The 18,361-nt window shown below is 35.1% G+C and overlaps 1 protein-coding gene across 1 annotated transcript in view; it reads right to left on the reverse strand.

Moving 5' to 3' along the window:
• Nucleotides 1-3,581: 3,581 nt before the first annotated feature.
• LOC133176301 (uncharacterized) overlaps nucleotides 3,582-18,361 on the reverse strand; it is a 32,292-nt gene continuing 17,512 nt past the window's right edge. The window contains exon 3 of the mRNA XM_061311436.1: nucleotides 3,582-5,240. Within this exon, the coding sequence (XP_061167420.1) occupies nucleotides 4,794-5,240 (447 nt within the window). The 3' untranslated portion in view covers nucleotides 3,582-4,793. The remainder of the gene's footprint in view (nucleotides 5,241-18,361) is intronic.

Below are 18,361 nucleotides of genomic sequence, written 5' to 3' on the forward strand. Positions count from 1 at the left end.
CTGAATCAAAATACTATCTCAATATTTAATTCTACAGACTCTAAATACTGTCTCCATACTGGGAAAGGCTCCTGAATCTAAATACTGTCTTGATATTTAATTGTATAGACTCTAAATACTTCCTCTATACTGGGAAAGTCTCCTGAATCTAAATACTGTCTCGATATTTAAGTCTACATAATCTAAATACTGTCTCCATATTTAATTTTACAGACCCTAAATACTCTCTTCATACTGGGAAACTCTCCTGAATCTAAATACTGTCTCGATATTTAATTCTACACGCGCAAAATACTGTCATCATCAACGGAAACTGCCCTGAATCTAAATACTGTCTCGATATTTAATTCTACAGACTCTAAATACTGTCTCCATACTGGGGAATTCTCCTGAATCTAAATACTGTCTCCATATTTAATTCTACAGACTCTAAATCCTGTCTCCATGCTAGGAAACTCTACTGAATCTAACTAATGTCTCAATATTTAATTCTACAGACTCTAAATACTGTCTCCATACTGGGGAAACTCTCCTGAATCTAAACACTGTCTTGATATTTAATTCTACAGACTCTAAATGCTGTCTCCATACTAGGAAATTCTCCAGAATCAAAGTACTGTCTCCATATTTAATTGTACAGACTCTCAATATTCTCTTCATACTGGGAAACTCTCCTGAATCTAAATACTGTCTCAATATTTAATTCTACAGACTCTAAATACTTTTTACATGCAGGGAAACTATCCTGATTCTAAATACTATCTTGATATTTAATTCTACAGACTCTAAATACTGTCTCCATCCTAGGAATTTCTCCGGAATCTAAATACTGTCTCAATACCTAATTCTAGAGACCCTAAATACTTTCTCCATACTGGGAAACTCTTCTGACTCTAAATACTGTCTCAATATTTAATTCTACAGGCTCTAAATACCCTGTTCATACTAGGAAACGCTTCATAATCTAAATACTGTCTCGACATTTAATTCTACAGGCTCTAAATACTGTCTCCATACTGGGAAACTCTCTTGAATCTAAATACTGTCTCAATATTTAATTCTACAGACTCTAAATACTGTCTCCATACTAGAAAACTCTTCTGAATCTAAGTACTCTCTCAATATTTAATTCTACAGACTCTAAATACTGTCTCCATACTTGGAAACTCCCCTGAATCTAAATACTGTCTCGATATTTAATTCTACAGGCTCGAAATACTGTCTCCATACTGGAAACTCTCCTGAATCTAAATACTGTCTCAATATTTAATTCTACAGGCTTTAAATACTGTCTCCATACTGGGAAACTCCAATGAATCTAATTACTGTGTCGATATTTAATTCTACAGGCTCTTAATACTGTCTCCATACTGGGAAACTCTCCTGAATCTGTATACTGTCTCGATATTTAATTCTACAGGCTCTCAATACTCTTTCCGTACTGGGAAACTCTGCTGAATCTAAATACTGTCTCGATATTTAATTCTACAGACTCTAAATACTGTCTCCATGCAGGGAAACTCTCCTGAATCTTAATACTGTCTTGATATTTAATTCTACAGACTCTAAATACTGTCTCCATACTAAGAAATTCTTCAGAATCTAAATACTGTCTCAATATCTACTTCTACAGACCCTAAATACTGTCTCCATACTGGCAAACTTTCCTGAATCTAAATACTGTCTCAATATTTAATTCTACAGGCTCTAAATACTGCCTCCATACTAGGAAACTCTCCTGAATCTAAATACTGTCTCGGTATTTAATTCTACAGACTCTAAATACTTTCTCAGTACAGTAATTTACAGACTCGAATTACTGCCTCCATACTAGGAATATCTCCTGAATCTAACCTGTCCCTTTTTATAAGATCCTTTAAGTCCACTTAACACCTTTTCTTGCACCTGGGACACATCATTTTCAGGGTTTAAGACAAAGATACTGCAATACCTTGCTTCTTCTTGGATCACATTTGCAAAAACAGGAATTATTCATATACACCTTTGATGTTTTTTTTTGTTTTCTTGTTGTTTTTGTTTTTTTTTTTTTGTTTTTTTTTTTTTTGTTTTTTTGTTTTTTTTTTTGTTTTTTTTTTTTGTTTTTTTGTTTTTTTTTTTGTTTTTTTTTTTTTGCATATGAAAAAACATAAGTAATCAAAGATTACATAGCTCACCTCAACAAAAGTTATAGTTAAGTAATGCAGTCACGTAAAAAAAGGAAATGGAACAAATTGCATGGATCATCCATGCAACTCCCAATGATCACACTACGTAGAAAACATAACACATATAAATGTTCCGCACCAAAACTTATACGCGATATGCTAATGTCGATGTCGCAAGTATTACATTAGTCACATACTTAACACATATAAACGCTCCACTCCAAAACTTTAATTCTATACGCTGATGTGGATGTCTCAAGTATAGCATAAGTCACATATTTAACACATGTAAACGCTCCAAAACTTTGTTGAGGTGAGCTCAAAGAAACCCACCACCACTCATGCATAAATACTGACAATGACCAGACGACAAGAAACCACTTACTTCAGACTCTACTTTGGACTGAGGCACTGAGGCGAGGCATATCTTGTGGCAGACGGAGTTTTGTGTGCAGATAAGACTTTCAAACAATAAACTTTGAAAATATAGAGCAAATAAACATGTTAAAATTTGAATACTGAAAATTTCAATAATGAATAAACAATGTTTTATCACCAGTGCATTATCATTTATATCAAAGAATTACTAAATTAAGCCAAAATTCTAACATTTGCAAAATGTAGCAAAATTAATATTGAAACCAGATATATAAAAAAACCAAAGTATTAATTTACTACCAAGCCAAATGATAAAAATGAATTTAGAATTTATAAAAAAGTCATAACAGAAAATAAGCAAAATATGCAAAAGGTTACTGCTTTGACAGACAAACAAAAAACACAAAACTCCCTAAAAACTCAGAACCAAAATATCAAATGCATCATGGACATCAATGAACAGGTGAGGGGGGGGGGGGGGGGGGGGGAAACCATTAACAATGAAGACATGTTAAAGAGGATAAAGGAAAATGGGAAATAATTATGAGAAAAACATTTTAGAGGGGAGGGAGGAAAATAGGAAATAAGCAAGGCAGATTACTGTTGAGGAACAACATGTTATAAGGGAGGGAGGAAAATGGGAAATAAACAAGACAGGTAAATAATGAGGAAAAACATGTTATAAGGGAGGAAGGAAAATGGGACATAAACAAGAGAAGTTAATAATGAGGAAAAACGTTATAAGGGAAGGAGGAAAATAGGAAATAAACAAGACAGGTAAATAATGAGGAAAACGTGCTATAAGGGAAGGAGGAAAATGGGAAATAAACAAGAGAGGTTAATAATGAGGAAAAACATGTTATAAGGGAAGAAGGAAAATGGGAAATAATCAAGACGTTAATAATGAGGAAAAATATAAGGGAGGGAGGGAAATGGGAAATAAACAAGAGAGGTTAATAATCAGGAAAACATGTCAGAAGAGAGGGAGGGAAATCGGAAATAAGCAAGGCAGGTAAATACTGACAAAAACATGTTTTAAGGGAGGGAGGAAAATAGGAAATAAAGACAGAATATTGATGAGAAAAACATGCTAAGGGAGGGAGGAAAATAGGAATAGACCTGTTAATAAGGAAGTATGAAATGTTAAATTTATGATCCCTACGTCTAAATACCGGTGTGTGAAAAAATATTTAGACACAGGGTTCATAAGTTACAGAGAAGGAAGACGGGTGAATGAAAAATATGTTAAAAAGGTAGAACATGTTAGTAATCAGATAGGAAATAGTTAATAATGGAGGGGGGGGTTAAGGGTTAACTGAAAATGAGAGACCTGTTAATAGGAAGTATGAAATGTTAAACTCATGAACCCTACGTCTAAATACCGGTGTGTGAAAAAATATTTAGACACAGGGTTCATAAGTTACAGAGAAGGAAGACGGGTGAATGAAAAATATGTTAAAAAGGTAGAACATGTTAGTAAGCAGATAGGAAATGGTTAATAATGGAGGGGGGGGGGGGTTAACTGAAAATGAGAGACCTGTTAATAGGAAGTATGAAATGTTAAACTCATGAACCCTACGTCTAAATACCGGTGTGTGAAAAAATATTTAGACACAGGGTTCTTAAGTTACAGAGAAGGAAGACAGGTGAATGAAAAATATGTTAAAAAGGTAGAACATGTTAGTAAGCAGATAGGAAATGGTTAATAATGGAGGGGGGGGGGGTAACTGAAAATGAGAGACCTGTTAATAGGAAGTATGAAATGTTAAACTCATGAACCCTACGTCTAAATACCGGTGTGTGAAAAAATATTTAGACACAGGGTTCATAAGTTACAGAGAAGGAAGTCGGGTGAATGAAAAATATGTTAAAAAGGTAGAACATGTTAGTAAGCAGATAGGAAATGGTTAATAATGGAGGGGGGGGGGGGGGTAACTGAAAATGAGAGACCTGTTAATAGGAAGTATGAAATGTTAAACTCATGAACCCTACGTCTAAATACCGGTGTGTGAAAAAATATTTAGACACAGGGTTCATAAGTTACAGAGAGGGAAGACGGGTGAATGAAAATATGTTAAAAAGGTAGAACATGTTAGTAAGCAGATAGGAAATGGTTAATAATAAACACATGTTAATGAGCAGAGAGAATGGGAAAGAAGCAAGACAGGTTAATAATGAACAGACATGTTAGAAAGGAGGAATAGAGGGAAAAGGGACACCACTCACCATCATCATGATGCCTCCCATCTCCTACTTTCCCACTGGTGGTGGCTTATCCTGGGGAATCACTTCCAGGGAAGGCAAGCATCGAGATGGAAGCCAGGAAGGATGACCTCCAAGAGACTGAGAAGATGGCAATGCCATCTCCCAAGCATGTGCAAAAGCATGATCTCTCTGAGAAGGAGCTATCACAGACTGAGTGGATAGCACTGCCATCCCTTCAGTTTGTTCAAGCTTCATCTCAGGAAGATCAAACACAGGCTTGAGAGCTGGCACTGCAATCTCCTCAGGCTGTTCAAGGTCTTCCAAAGGATTAGCTATCACAGACTGAGTAGATGGCAGTGCCATCTCTTCAGTTTGTTCTAGCTCCTCCTCAGGAAGATCAAGCACAGGCTGGAGAGGTGGCAGTGCCATCTCCTCAGGCTGTTGGAGAGCATCTCCAGCCCCCACCCTCTGCTGCCTGATGGACTTCCGCACCTAGAAGGGAAAAAAAAGTGTCAGAAAGGGGTCAGAATATTAAATCTCAAACTATACAGAACCTCCAGTTCCATAGCGTTCATTAAGAAAACAAGAGGCCCAAGGGCCTTGAATCACTCTTGTGATAAATTGTACAACCTATCACTTCTTTTTAAAGCCTTTAAATATCCTGTATATTTAGATAAAGCCTTGAAATTCCAAAAGTAAATCATGACCTACATTTTGGTTCAAACACTCCGAGAACCCAGGATGAATCAACTGACAAAGTGTGATGAATCAAAGCCCCTTATTATCTTAATTATTCAGATATAGCCATGAGATTTCATTTGATGATTCTTAGTGAATTAGGACCTGAAATATTTGAATATAGCCATAAAATTTCATAAGTAGGTCACAGTGACCTTTTTAGTTGACCTTCTCTGAAGAACCAAGATGCATCAACTGACAAAGTTTGATGATTCTTAGCCAATTAGGACTTGAGGTATTTAAATATAACCATAAAATTTCAAAAGTAGGTCACAGTGACCTACTTTTGGTTGACATTCTCCGAGGACCCAAGATGCATTAATTGACTAAGTTTGATGATTCTAATCCGATAAGTACCTGAGATATTTAAATATAGACTTAAAATTTCAAAAGTAGGTCTTGGTGACCTACTTTTTACTTGTGGTTTTCCGAAGATCTAAGATGCATCTATTGACAAAATTTGATGATTCTAAGCCAAAAAGTACCTGAAATATTTAAATATAGCCATGAAATTTCCAAAGTAGGTCACAGTGACCTTCTTTCTAGTTGACATTCTCTGAGGACCCAGGATGCATCACCTGACAAAAATTAATGATTCTAAGCCAATTAGAACCAGAAAATATTTAAATGTAGCAATAAAATTTCAAAAGTAGATAATGGTAACCTTAAATATAGCCATAAAATTTTAAAAGTAGGTCATGGTGATCTACTTTTTAGTTTAAACTCTTTGAGGAACCAAGATGCATCGACTGACAAAGTTTGATGATCATAGGACTGATAGTGTCCAAAATATGCCTCTAAAACAATTTGAAAAGGAATGCCTGCAAAATTCAAGAAGTAGGTCATCGTGACCTACTTTTTGATAAATATGTTTTAAGTTCCTTAGATGAATCAATTTACAAGATTTGATGATTCTAAAGTTTTAAGTATTTGCAATGATGACCCTTAAATGTTTTCAACAAGATTAGCCATAAAATTCAAAATAGTAGGCCATAGTGACCTACTTTTCAGTTAAAGTACTTTGAGGACCTACGATGCATCAACTGACAAAGTTTAATGATCATAGGCATTAAAGTGTCCAAAATATGCATCAAAATCATTTTAAACACAAATGCCAGAAAAATTATACAAGAGGCCCATGGGCCACAATGCTCACCTGAGTCAATATGGCCCTGCTGTTCTTCATCAGCAGATTTCTATTCATATGTAAAGCTTTGATCAGCTGTTCTAGGTATACCCTACCCCCAGGTGCCATGTTTTGAATGAAATTGAAACTAAACTTTTTGAGGATGCTTCTATATTCAGTTAACTAATCATGGCTTTGCTGTTCTTGTAAACGGAATTTTAAAGATGACTGCCACCCTTTCTGGGGGGGGGGGGGGGGGGGAAGGTGGTCATGATATGAACAAACTTCACTCTACACTACCTGAGGATGCTTCCATATGAATATGAGGCCAAAATTTTTCTATTTTCTGATTTACGGAATTTTTTTCTCAAAAATTTGAGTCGGGTGGTCGAAATAAAAATAAAAATAAAAGCTTGAAGTTTAAGCAGTCGGTCAGAAAAATAAAAATAAAATGAAAACATAGGTAATCAAAGATTACGAAGCTCACCTCGACGGATGTTATCTTTAAGGAAGACAAATTTCACATCATATTCTTTTTTTAGTTTGTGTACATCCCAAGATCAATATCCATGCAAGTTTGGTTTAAGTACAACTTATAGTTACTAGGAAACAGACCTGTTCAAAAAACGTTTATCCTGTTTACTAATCAAGAAAATTTTGGTCAGTTCCAACATCCAAAATAAGTCTGGAAGTTTTCATCTTCAGATGCACCATCTATGCAAGTTTAATCATAACAGTCCATAATGTTATATAGTTACTCCAAAAAAAGTATCCTGGACACTCATCTGGAAAATGCGGGTCAGATTCAGAATCCAAAGCAAATTTGAAAGTGACCGTCCCTAGCTACATCATCCATGCTAATTTGGTTAAAATATGGCAAAAATTCACTCATGTGGAAGATCTAGGTCGAACCAGCAGGTTGGTTAGTGTACATCCCAAGATGCATCATCCATGCAAGTTTGGTCAAGGTAGGGCTTATACTTTCTTGGGAATGGATCTGCTCCAAAACCTTTAACCTGGTCACTCATCTGGAAAATCTAGGTCAGATCAAGCATTGAAGCAAGTGTGGTAGTGTCCATCCCTTGATGCATCATCATTGCAAGTTTGGTCCAGGTAGAGCTTAAAGTTACTTGGGAATGGACCTACTCCAAATACCTTAACCTAATCACTCATCTGAAAAATCTAAGTCAGATCCAGCAGCCAAAGCAAGTGTGGTAGTGTCCATCCCTAGATGCATCATCCATGCAAGTTTGTTCAAGGTAGGGCTAATATTTACTCGGGAATGGATCTCCTCCAAAAACTTTAACCTGGTCACTCATCCGGAAAATCTAGGTCAGACCCAGCATCTGTAGCAAGTGTGGTAGTGTCCATCCATAGATGCATCATCCATGCAAGTTTGGTCAAGGTAGGGCTTATAGTTACTTGGGAATGGACCTGCTCCAAAAAACTTTGACCTGGTTACTCATCTGGAAAATCTAGGTCAGATCCAGCATCTGAAGCAAGTGTGATAGTGTCCATCCCTAGATGCATCATCCATGCAAGTTTGGTCCAGGTAGGGCTAATAGTTACTTGGGTATGGACCTGCTCCAAAAACATTAACCTGGTCACTCATCTGGAAAATCTAGGTCAGGTCTAGCACCTGAAGCAAGTGTGGTAGTGTCCATCCATAGATGCATCATCCATGCAAGTTTGGTCAAGGTAGGGCTTATAGTTACTTGGGAATGGACCTGCTCCAAAAACTTTAACCTGGTTACTCAACTTGAAAATGTAGGTCAGATCCAGCATCCGAAGCAAGTGTGGTAGTGTCCATCCCTAGAAGCATCATCCATGCAAGTTTGGTCAAGGTAGGGCTTATAGTTACTTGGGACTTTAACCTGGTCACTCAACTGGAAAATGTAGGTCAGATCAAGCATCCGAAGCAAGTGTGGTAGTGTCCATCCCTAGAAACATCATCCATGCAAGTTTGGTCCAGGTAGAGCTTATAGTTACTTGGGTATGGACTTGCTTTTAAAACTTTAACCTGGTCACTCAACTGGAAAATGTAGGTCAGATCCAGCATCTGAAGCAAGTGTGGTAGTGTCCATCCCTAGAAGCATCATCCATGTAAGTTTGGTCAAGGTAGGGCTTATAGTTACTTGGGAATGGACCTGCTCCAAAAACTTTAACCTGGTCACTCAACTGGAAAATGTAGGTCAGATCAAGCATCCGAAGCAAGTGTGGTAGTGTCCATCCCTAGAAGCATCATCCATGCAAGTTTGGTCCAGGTAAAGCTTATAGTTACTTGGGAATGGACTTGCTTTTAAAACTTTAACCAAGATGCTAATGCTGACGCCAACACCGATGCCAGGGGTATAGCATAAGCTCATCTCAACTTCGTTGAGGTGAGCTTAAAATGCAATAAAAATTTTATTTTTAATTAAGGATGGATTTTTTTTTTCTATGACCTTAATTTGTTAGGAAAAAAAAGTTATTTGAAAAACTTATGTATACAAAACACAAAACTGGTATTGTTAATGTATCAATGAACTATTTTAAATTGAACTTTCTCTTAGATATATGGGGCAGGGGGTGCATTTCTAGTAATAACAGCTCGCAGTTTCTAACATTAATGCAAATCAAGCATACAAATCTGTAGTCTTCTCTCAGTTATCAAATATCATATTAGTGTCACCACAGTAAAACTTATAGGACTTATATCACATCCCTCATAAACTTTTCAGAATCTTTTATTTTTTGGTATTCAGCAAATTACAAGATTTGAGGATTTTGAACTAGCTCTGGCAAAGTTATGGCAAAAATACAGTGAGACATTCAATGGATCAGCTAAAATAAATTAATTCACAGAAGTGCATTTGAAACATGATAAAAAGAAAAGTTGTATAATATTTTTTTAATGCAATTCCAATTAATATATATGTAGGTGGATTGTCTTAAAATTGAGTTTAAAAAAATCTTTAAAATGTATTTCAACGTGGACAAAGGGTGATCAAAAAGTTTGCGAACTATCTCTATATTTAAAGAACCACAATTCAGATCAGAATGAAATTTGGCACACATATAGTCATACACATGTTCCATAAATAGCAGATGTTAAAAAATGTTTTGCTCCATGTTTGTGATGTCACAATGTAAAAATGACGTCAGTCTGTAGCTATAGGTCACTTGTGACAAAAAATGGTTGACTCAGTCGTACTCGAGAATGAACAGCTGTAAAGTTTAACATATATCTCTGAAATTCCTTTGCAGTAGAACATGATAATTTGTACAAGGTTTATGAAGACAAAAGACTTACCAGAAGTTCACTCATTAATTGGATTGAATGTTTTAGTGAAGGCAGGGAGATGGTTAAAAATGATGTTTGTTCTGTTGCCCAGCGAAAGCAAGTCAGTAAAAAGATGTGTCTTTAGTTGAGCAATTTGTTTTGAAAGATCACCAAGTTACAGTAAGAAAAATAGTTGAATATCTGAGCAATAATATAAATATGAAATCCCTAAAATATCATTTACTTTAGACTTTGAACTTATGAGATATGAAAAAAAAGAAGGCCCCCATACTTTTTCCTCATTGGATAAACGATGCTCCCGAGACAGAGAACTCGGGTTCTGATGGTCACCATGCTAATTCTGGGAAGGGATATCCTTATCCACCCATCCTATTGCCGAGATTTTACTATTTCTGACAGATGGTCTGTTCTTGTTACAAGAAATTACTTGCATGGTCAGAAATACAAGACTCTGAAAAATATCTTAGCTTCTGTGAACAGACCGCTACAAAGCATGTCACGTGACTGCCTGGATTACGTGATTTGTGCTTGGGCAGAACAATGGCAGATGTGCATCAAAATTGGAGAGGACTACTTTAAAAAATAATAAACACTGAAACCTCATTTTATTTTTTTTAAGTAAGTAATTCAATTAGTTCGCAAACTTTTTGATCACCCCTCATATTGAAGCAATTGTCAAAGATAATATGTACTCAAACCTTTCAAAACAAGCGGTTGACAGAACCTTGATTCCCACGTGACCCACTGCATGACATTTGATCAAAATAACTGTTTCGTCTATTTCATTCAATCTTTCATTAAAAGTTAATCTGAAAATTATACTTTTTCTACTATATGACATTGACATGTCACTTTTTAAAATGACTATTTAAAAATATATGAAACCCTCCAATTCTGACATTTTGGCACTTTGTCACTTTTTAAAATGACTATTTAAAAATATATGAAACCCTCCGATTTTGACATGTCACTTTTTAAAATGACTACTTAAAAATGTATGAAACCCTCCAATTCTAACATTTTGGCGCTATGCTGTGCAGTGACTATTCACACTTCGAATACTGTGTTTGGATGAATATTAGCATAGTTGATTGTGAAAGAATTTGGCCGAGCCGAACCAAGCCGGGTAAACCCCGGTACACTCTTAGAATCAAGCAAACAGACTCATGTAAAGTAAAAGAAATATTGTATTTCTATCATAAAACATTAACTAGCATAGAAAAGGACTAAACTTTTTGCAAAAATGTTCATTTCACAAGCGTACCTTGATCAAAAGCTTCACATCTCAAAACAAACAATTTTCAACACTACTATCCCCAAGGACGCCAAGTTGAAGCCGCCCGAGCCTATCAAATTTTTCCGGCTCCATCGGCTCACCTGGCTTGATCTGTGCGCAATACCGGCTCAGAATCAAGTGTGTCGCCGGTCATAGCCAGTTTACCTGGGCGAGCCGGATGGTCAGAATCAAGTATGCTAATTACATACATGTGATAAGTCAAAGACCACAAAACTGTACAGGAGCCATAAAAAAACTGGAATTTGGGTGAAAAAACTGTACACTGCCTATCAAAAAACGGTACAAAAAAATGGTATAAAATATCGCTTAAATTCTTCTGATATTCCATCGTAATCATTGTAATAAACATCGTATATTTTATACCTACGAAGATCTGGGTCAGATTCACGTATATTAAGACTAAAGTCATGTATATCAACTTTAGAAGTTGGCTTAATTTTTTTCAATCAAGTTACGTATACGAAACATTAACAGTAATTAAGTACCCCTTAAAAAATAAAGCTACATAAAGGGGTATTTGATACGGATTTATAGCAAGATAATTATCCCAATTGGCAGTTCACACCTTCGCACGCAATGGTTTGTGTACACTACACAATTATCATCAGGTCAAGTGTCAAACACAGGTGACGTTTTCCAGTGTCTCGCGAGCGAGAATGAGAGGAAAATGGCGGCATTTAGCGAGAAATTCAAAATACTGTACAAATTTTCATATTCCGTGAATTTTGGTGTCCCGCCGGTACATGATGAATGGGCTCAAAAAACTGTACATTTTGCGTACAGCCTGTACATATCACATGTATGTAATTATTTACCACAGCCAATGACAAATTGCATTTGAAAGGCTTATGAAAAGTTTATTTTTATATCTTTTATTTTTTCATTGACTAAAAATAAACTATTGGCGGGAGAAATAAAAATAAAATTGAATTTGGGACTTTTATTATTATTTCATTTTAGCCCAAATTAGAGTTGGCACTCCCGTAAAACAGGATATAATAAAATGTTTGCCTGACTAATCATGGCTTTGTTGTTCTTGAGAATAATATTATTAAAGACATTTCCTATAAAATTAATGTTCTTTTGTAAAATTTTGATCCCCAATTATGGCCCCACCTTACTACTGGGGGATGCCTTGAACAAACTTGAATCTACACTACCCGAGGATGATTCCATATCAATATGACTAATTGTGGCTTTCTTCTTGAGAAGATTTTTAAAGATTTTTTTCTCTATATTCCTTTATAAAACTTTGATCCCCCATTGTGGCCCAACCTACCCCCGGGGGGTCATGATTTGAACAAACTTGAATCTACACTACGTAATGAAGATTTCACATAAGTTTCAACTTTTTCCATACCTGAGAATACCTAATTCATATAAATATGACTAATCCAGGGTTAGAAACTCCCTAAAATTATAACTCACAAATAATTGCGAGTACCAAGAAAGTGAACTCGCAATTTTATTTTTTTAAATTTTCATATAAAGTAAAATTTTATATAAATTAAATACATGTAACTTAAGGAAAAAGTAACTACTGTACAATACGCAAAATACAACTACAGGGTGACTTTTATTTAAATTACTGATTTAAATCAAAAGCATTGTGTTCTGTCATATTATATAATTTTGCTACAGTTTCAATGCAAAAAAATCAACTCGCAAGTTTTTGCGAATTACCTATTTTTTAACTTGCAATTTTGGAATTTTGCGAGTTGTATATAGTGAATTTCGAACCCTGTAATCGATACTTAGCTGTTCCGGATTAATTTATTCTGATTTATTATTAAATATATATATAATTTAGTTTTAGTTGTAACATGTGTTTGGTTGGATAAAAGATTTTGTTTGTATCGTATAACATAAGTTGCCTACATCACAATGAGTTATGTCAAAAACGTATTATTCCATTTGACGTTACTTTAAAATATGCTTAATTTGAAGCCATTTTTGGAGGAAAAATTATCTTATTGTCTACACTGAAATTAAACTATAAGGAATGAAGCTTATTTTAACCTATGTTATACAATATAACATAACTTGGGGCAGTTTACAGTTTTTTATAAACTGCTTTGCTATATATAGATATATTCATACATTTTTATGTGTTTCTGATCTGATAATTTTTTATGTATCATGGTATATTGAAGAATAAAGGCCGTGGTATTTGTTTGATCTCAGCAATGTAACAGTAGTAGAATATACGGAATGTTGTGCTCAATAGAGTTGGATTTTAGATGTGTCTTATTAAAATCTACATTTTGGGTGGTCTATAGCAAATGCAATGAAGATCACTCTAAGTAGAAGTAAAAATGTTATGGGGATTCTTGGGGTAATACACATTTTATTGGGATTCTTGGAGTGTAATACATTTTATTTGATTTCTTAGGGTGTAATACCACATTTTCAGAAAAAGGAATGCAGGGAAGAATCTTGGAGGATACTTCTAGTTTTAGATGTTATGATACAAGAACTAGGGCTGGATCAATAAATCGATATATCAATATGTATCAATATTTAAGAATATATTGTATAACAAGAGGCCTAAGGGCCTTAACAGTCACCTGAGTATGATACAACAATATAAAGGATGCATAGAGTATAAAATGAACTGAAAAGTAAGACTTTGTTGCCCAAAAGCAAGAAAAATAGGGTGATCATGATCAACAAAATAATTGGTCTTGATATTCATTAACAGTTCATAAATTAGGTTCTAATCTATTCCCCATTTATCATCATCACCATACAGTATATTAACAAATTTTCAATGCTTCTGTACTATTTTAATCCCTTGTTGAAATCTCTTACATTGGCCTCTCTTGGTCTTTGATGAACATTTAATAAGACAAGTTATTTTTGTCTCATTTTTATTTTTCTACTACTTACAAGTCTATCTGATCATTAAAACTATGAAAGAACTTTTTGTATTATACAATAAAAATTCTTGCATAATTCTCTTATTCTATTTACCTTTCAAGTACATTATTTACAGTGATTAATTACCAAAAGTAAATGGCAAAGGAGAATAACTCCTCTCAGTAGAATACAAACTAATAGAGCCCTGGCCAAGACCAGAACACTTGACCAAATGGTCCAGATGTTCAAAAATCTGGTAAAATTTCCCTTCCTTATAAAATCTTTTACTCTGTTTGCCTTCGATATGCCCAGGTGCAGAGAAGAATTTTAAGGAACTACAGATTCACTATATTATCAATAGAGCCCCCCCCCCCCCCCCCCCCCGAAACTTCAGAGCCTCTCACCCTGGGACCATAAGTTTGTTCATCATAACTAATCACTTTGTTTATCTGCTTAACACTAAGGAGCAAACAGGATTATTTAATAGAATTAATGCATTTTCACTATATTATCAAGAGCCCCACCCTCACACCAGCACATCTGACCCAGGGGTCATGAAATTCACTAGTCTGGAAGAAGCACTCTTGCTCATCATAACTATACACTTAGCTTCTTTGCTTTTTTAACCAGAGGCAGAAAAGGATATTTTCAAAAAAATTTTGCTTTTTCACTTAATAATCAATAGACCCCCCCCCCCCCCCCCGAGAACCCTTGAACCTGAGGTCAAAAAATTCACAATTTTTGGAGAGGCATCTTTGTGTATCATAACAATGTACTTAGTTTGTTTAAATAATACCCAGGGGCAGAGAAGAAGATTTTCAAAGAAATAATTCACCTTCACCATAGGATCTATATAGCCCGGCCCTAGCACCAGAACTCCTGTCCCCGGGGCCATAAATTTCACAATTTTGGAAGAGGAAGCACCAGAACCCCTGACCCTGGGGCCATGAATTTCATAATTTTGGTTAAGGGCTCAATGCTTATTACAATCATGCCAACAGTTTGACTGCTTGATATCCAGGAGTAAAGAAGATTTTTAAAGATTGCATTAATTTTGGTAGTTTTAGCCCCACTCCTTAGGCCCCAGGGGGACAGGGGCCACGAATTTCAAAATTTTTAATCCCAATCACCCATAGATGCTATATGTCAAAATTGGTTGAAATTGGTTCAGTGGTTTCAGAGAAGAAGCTAAAAATGTTCAAGAGTCTGCAACCGACGGACCACGCACGACGGACGAAAACAGATAGCAATAGGTCACCTGAGTGACACAGGTGACCTAAAAAAATGGAAATATGTGTCCATGAGGCAGTTTTTCTTATAATTCAATCTGTAAAACAGTTTGAAATTTCAATCACCAAAGATTATATTTGACTGTTCCAAATTAAATCTGAACAATAATGATTTAAACATTAAAGCTGACATAAATTCCTAAAAATGTGACATTTTCATCTATGTACAACTGTTTCATACAAACCATTGCTGTATTCCACCATATTTCTTTCAGATACCTGTCTTATTGTTACGATATATACCTCCATGTGCTTGTTACAATTGAGTGAATTTTTGGTTTGACTATCGACTTATGCTCATCTTCGATGGTAAAGCATTTGGAAACGCATGAATTCATTAAAACGTATCAAAACCACAACAGATATAAACAGTTATAACAATATTTATAAATTTTTATTGTTTTGAATTACAAATGTAAACTAGAACTGTCCAAAAGGGACAAATACCCCCGCTGGGTTTTTCAGAGAAGGTACCAAATCACTAACGATTTCTAGATGTGAGAGATGTTCACAATTTGCTTAAACATTTAGACTGAAAATTTAATTACTCATTATATTTTTTTTTAATGAATGAAACTAAGGTGCAGCCTAATAAAACATCGATACTAGTAATTACAGTGTTTTTTATTACATTGAGAAAATAGTTTGCAACTATCTGTCATCTTTGTGAGACATGACACTATGCAAACTGATTGTTGAAAAAAAAAAAATCATATTTAATTATACAAAATCAAATTGATCTTAATACATTTATATCAAACTCATTTTAAAAATAAAAGGCTGGTTCCAGTAACTATGTATTTTGACAGACATGAATTACAATTAAGAGACTTAGACAACAGAGATCTTTATTTCTTTCTGCCCAATTCCCAGGAGATATAGATAAGACCTGCTTGATCAGAGATGCCCTAACAAATTGCTGATGAGTCCGGGTTCGGCTGAATGGAATAGGCTTGGATTCGGCTGCTTCACAAACCGTCCACACTGAACTCATTTATTAATCTTTAACTGGATGCATGTCCACTCATAACTCCCAAGGGACAAATGGATTTACACTATCTGCTGTGTAATGTAAAAACTGTTTTTAATACTTTATGGGTTTTTTTAAAGTTCTAATGAGTAGTTTTAAGCTGTAGTTCACATTTTTGTACAGATGTTCTAGATTCTAAGTCTCAAACCTTAGACATGAACCCGAAATGACTAAGTCAATAAAAATGGAAAAAAAAACCTGTAAAATGCAGAAAAATTATCAAATAATGTTGAAAATACCAGGTGCACATCTTCATATGGTAAATAATAAGTGTACATATTTTCATACAAATCTATGCAATAGTCTCTGGGAACAGATCCGGACAAAACCACATAATGAAAATGAAAAAAACACCTGTAAAATGCAAAAAAATTATCCAATCAAGATGAAAATATCAGGTGCACACCTTCATATGGTAAAGAATAAGTGTACAAATTTTCAGACAAATCCTTGCAACAGTTTCTAAGAAATAGTCCGGACAAAATCTTGTCTACAGACAGACGGACAAGCTGATTCCAATATACCCCCCCCCCCTAAACTTCGTTTGCGGGGGGTATAAAAAATGCAAGTTTGGAACTGAAAAATATAGTTGCACATGTATTTTTTTAAAGTAGTCGCCAATATATGCATTAAAAACCCTGAAATAATAAGCAGTAAACTTTGTGAACACAATTTGAAATTATCTATCATTAGAATGGAACAAACAACCAGTATCTTTACTGCACATATCCACATGCACTTGATGCATGTCCAGAAAACATGTCAAATGCTGTAAACTTATTCATACCTGTTAATAAGACCACTGCAATGGTTCAAAAATGTGCACATTCCTAGTGATTTACACCCTGAATTCCATTTATTGAAATATGCATCACAAAAAAGTGATAAACTCCATAAAAACTCGACAGTAAACACACTGTCACTGCTAAGTATACAATGTACAGCCTAAGCATCGATACACTTAGTCCATGCTGATCTGCTGATCAGATTGAAACCCATTCACTAACTATCGTTATAAAATTTCAAAAGATTTCAGACGGATCCAGACAAGAAATTTTTAGAAAAATAAATAAACAAGAAAATCTATTTTTGGCTGGGAGATGGACACATCTAATAGACAATTTCCTCTAGTATCTTTCTATATGCTTTGACTGTTGAAATTATTACATGTCTAGAAATAATTCACATTCACATGTGGGATTGAAATAATTTGTACAAGGATGAAAAATAATGCCTTTTTAAGAGCTCATGTCAGCTTTAAGGAGATAGAACATTCCTAATAATATTACTTAACACAGAGACAACTAGTGCTGTACGTACTTCCAGGCCAGTAGGAAGCATTTTCAGTTTTTTTTTTTTTTTGGGGGGGGGGGGGGGGGGGGGGGGGCACGGTCATACATTTTCAGTTGGGGGCACTATCAACTTCAAAAAATTCCTTGACAAGCAAATAAAAAAAGGGTAATCAGAAGGGTAATTGAGGGGGCACAAGCATATAATAGCTATATTTTCTATTATAAGTAATCTATATATCAGTTCCTACAGCCATGACTTCAACACGTTGAATTTACAGATGTTAAAGTGTATTTTGTAGTGACAGTGAGACAAGAACTATGAAATGAGTTATGAAGAAAACCCAGTTCTTGTAGAATTCATGCATTAGAAAGAATCCAAAATAATTGCATCTTATCAAAATTCTTTGCTCAATATAAACAGCCCTAATACAAGCTGGGATAGATAAATAAACAAGAGGCCCATGGGCCACAATGCTCACCTGAGTCAATATAGCCCTGTTGTTCTTCGTCAGCAGATTTTCCTCCCATATATTCATATTCAGTTTTGATCGCCTGTCACCAAACTTGAATCTATACTACCTGAGGATGCTTCCATATCAATATGACTCATCATCGCTTTGTTGTTCTTGAGAAGATTTTTTAAAGGTATTTCCTATACATGTTCTATTGTAAAACTTTGATCCCCCATTATGGCCCCAC

This window comes from Saccostrea echinata, unplaced genomic scaffold, assembly GCF_033153115.1.
Source record: "Saccostrea echinata isolate AGI-Se365-2 ecotype Australia unplaced genomic scaffold, CSIRO_AGI_Sech_v1 ptg000073l, whole genome shotgun sequence".
NCBI classification, from domain to species: domain Eukaryota; kingdom Metazoa; phylum Mollusca; class Bivalvia; order Ostreida; family Ostreidae; genus Saccostrea; species Saccostrea echinata.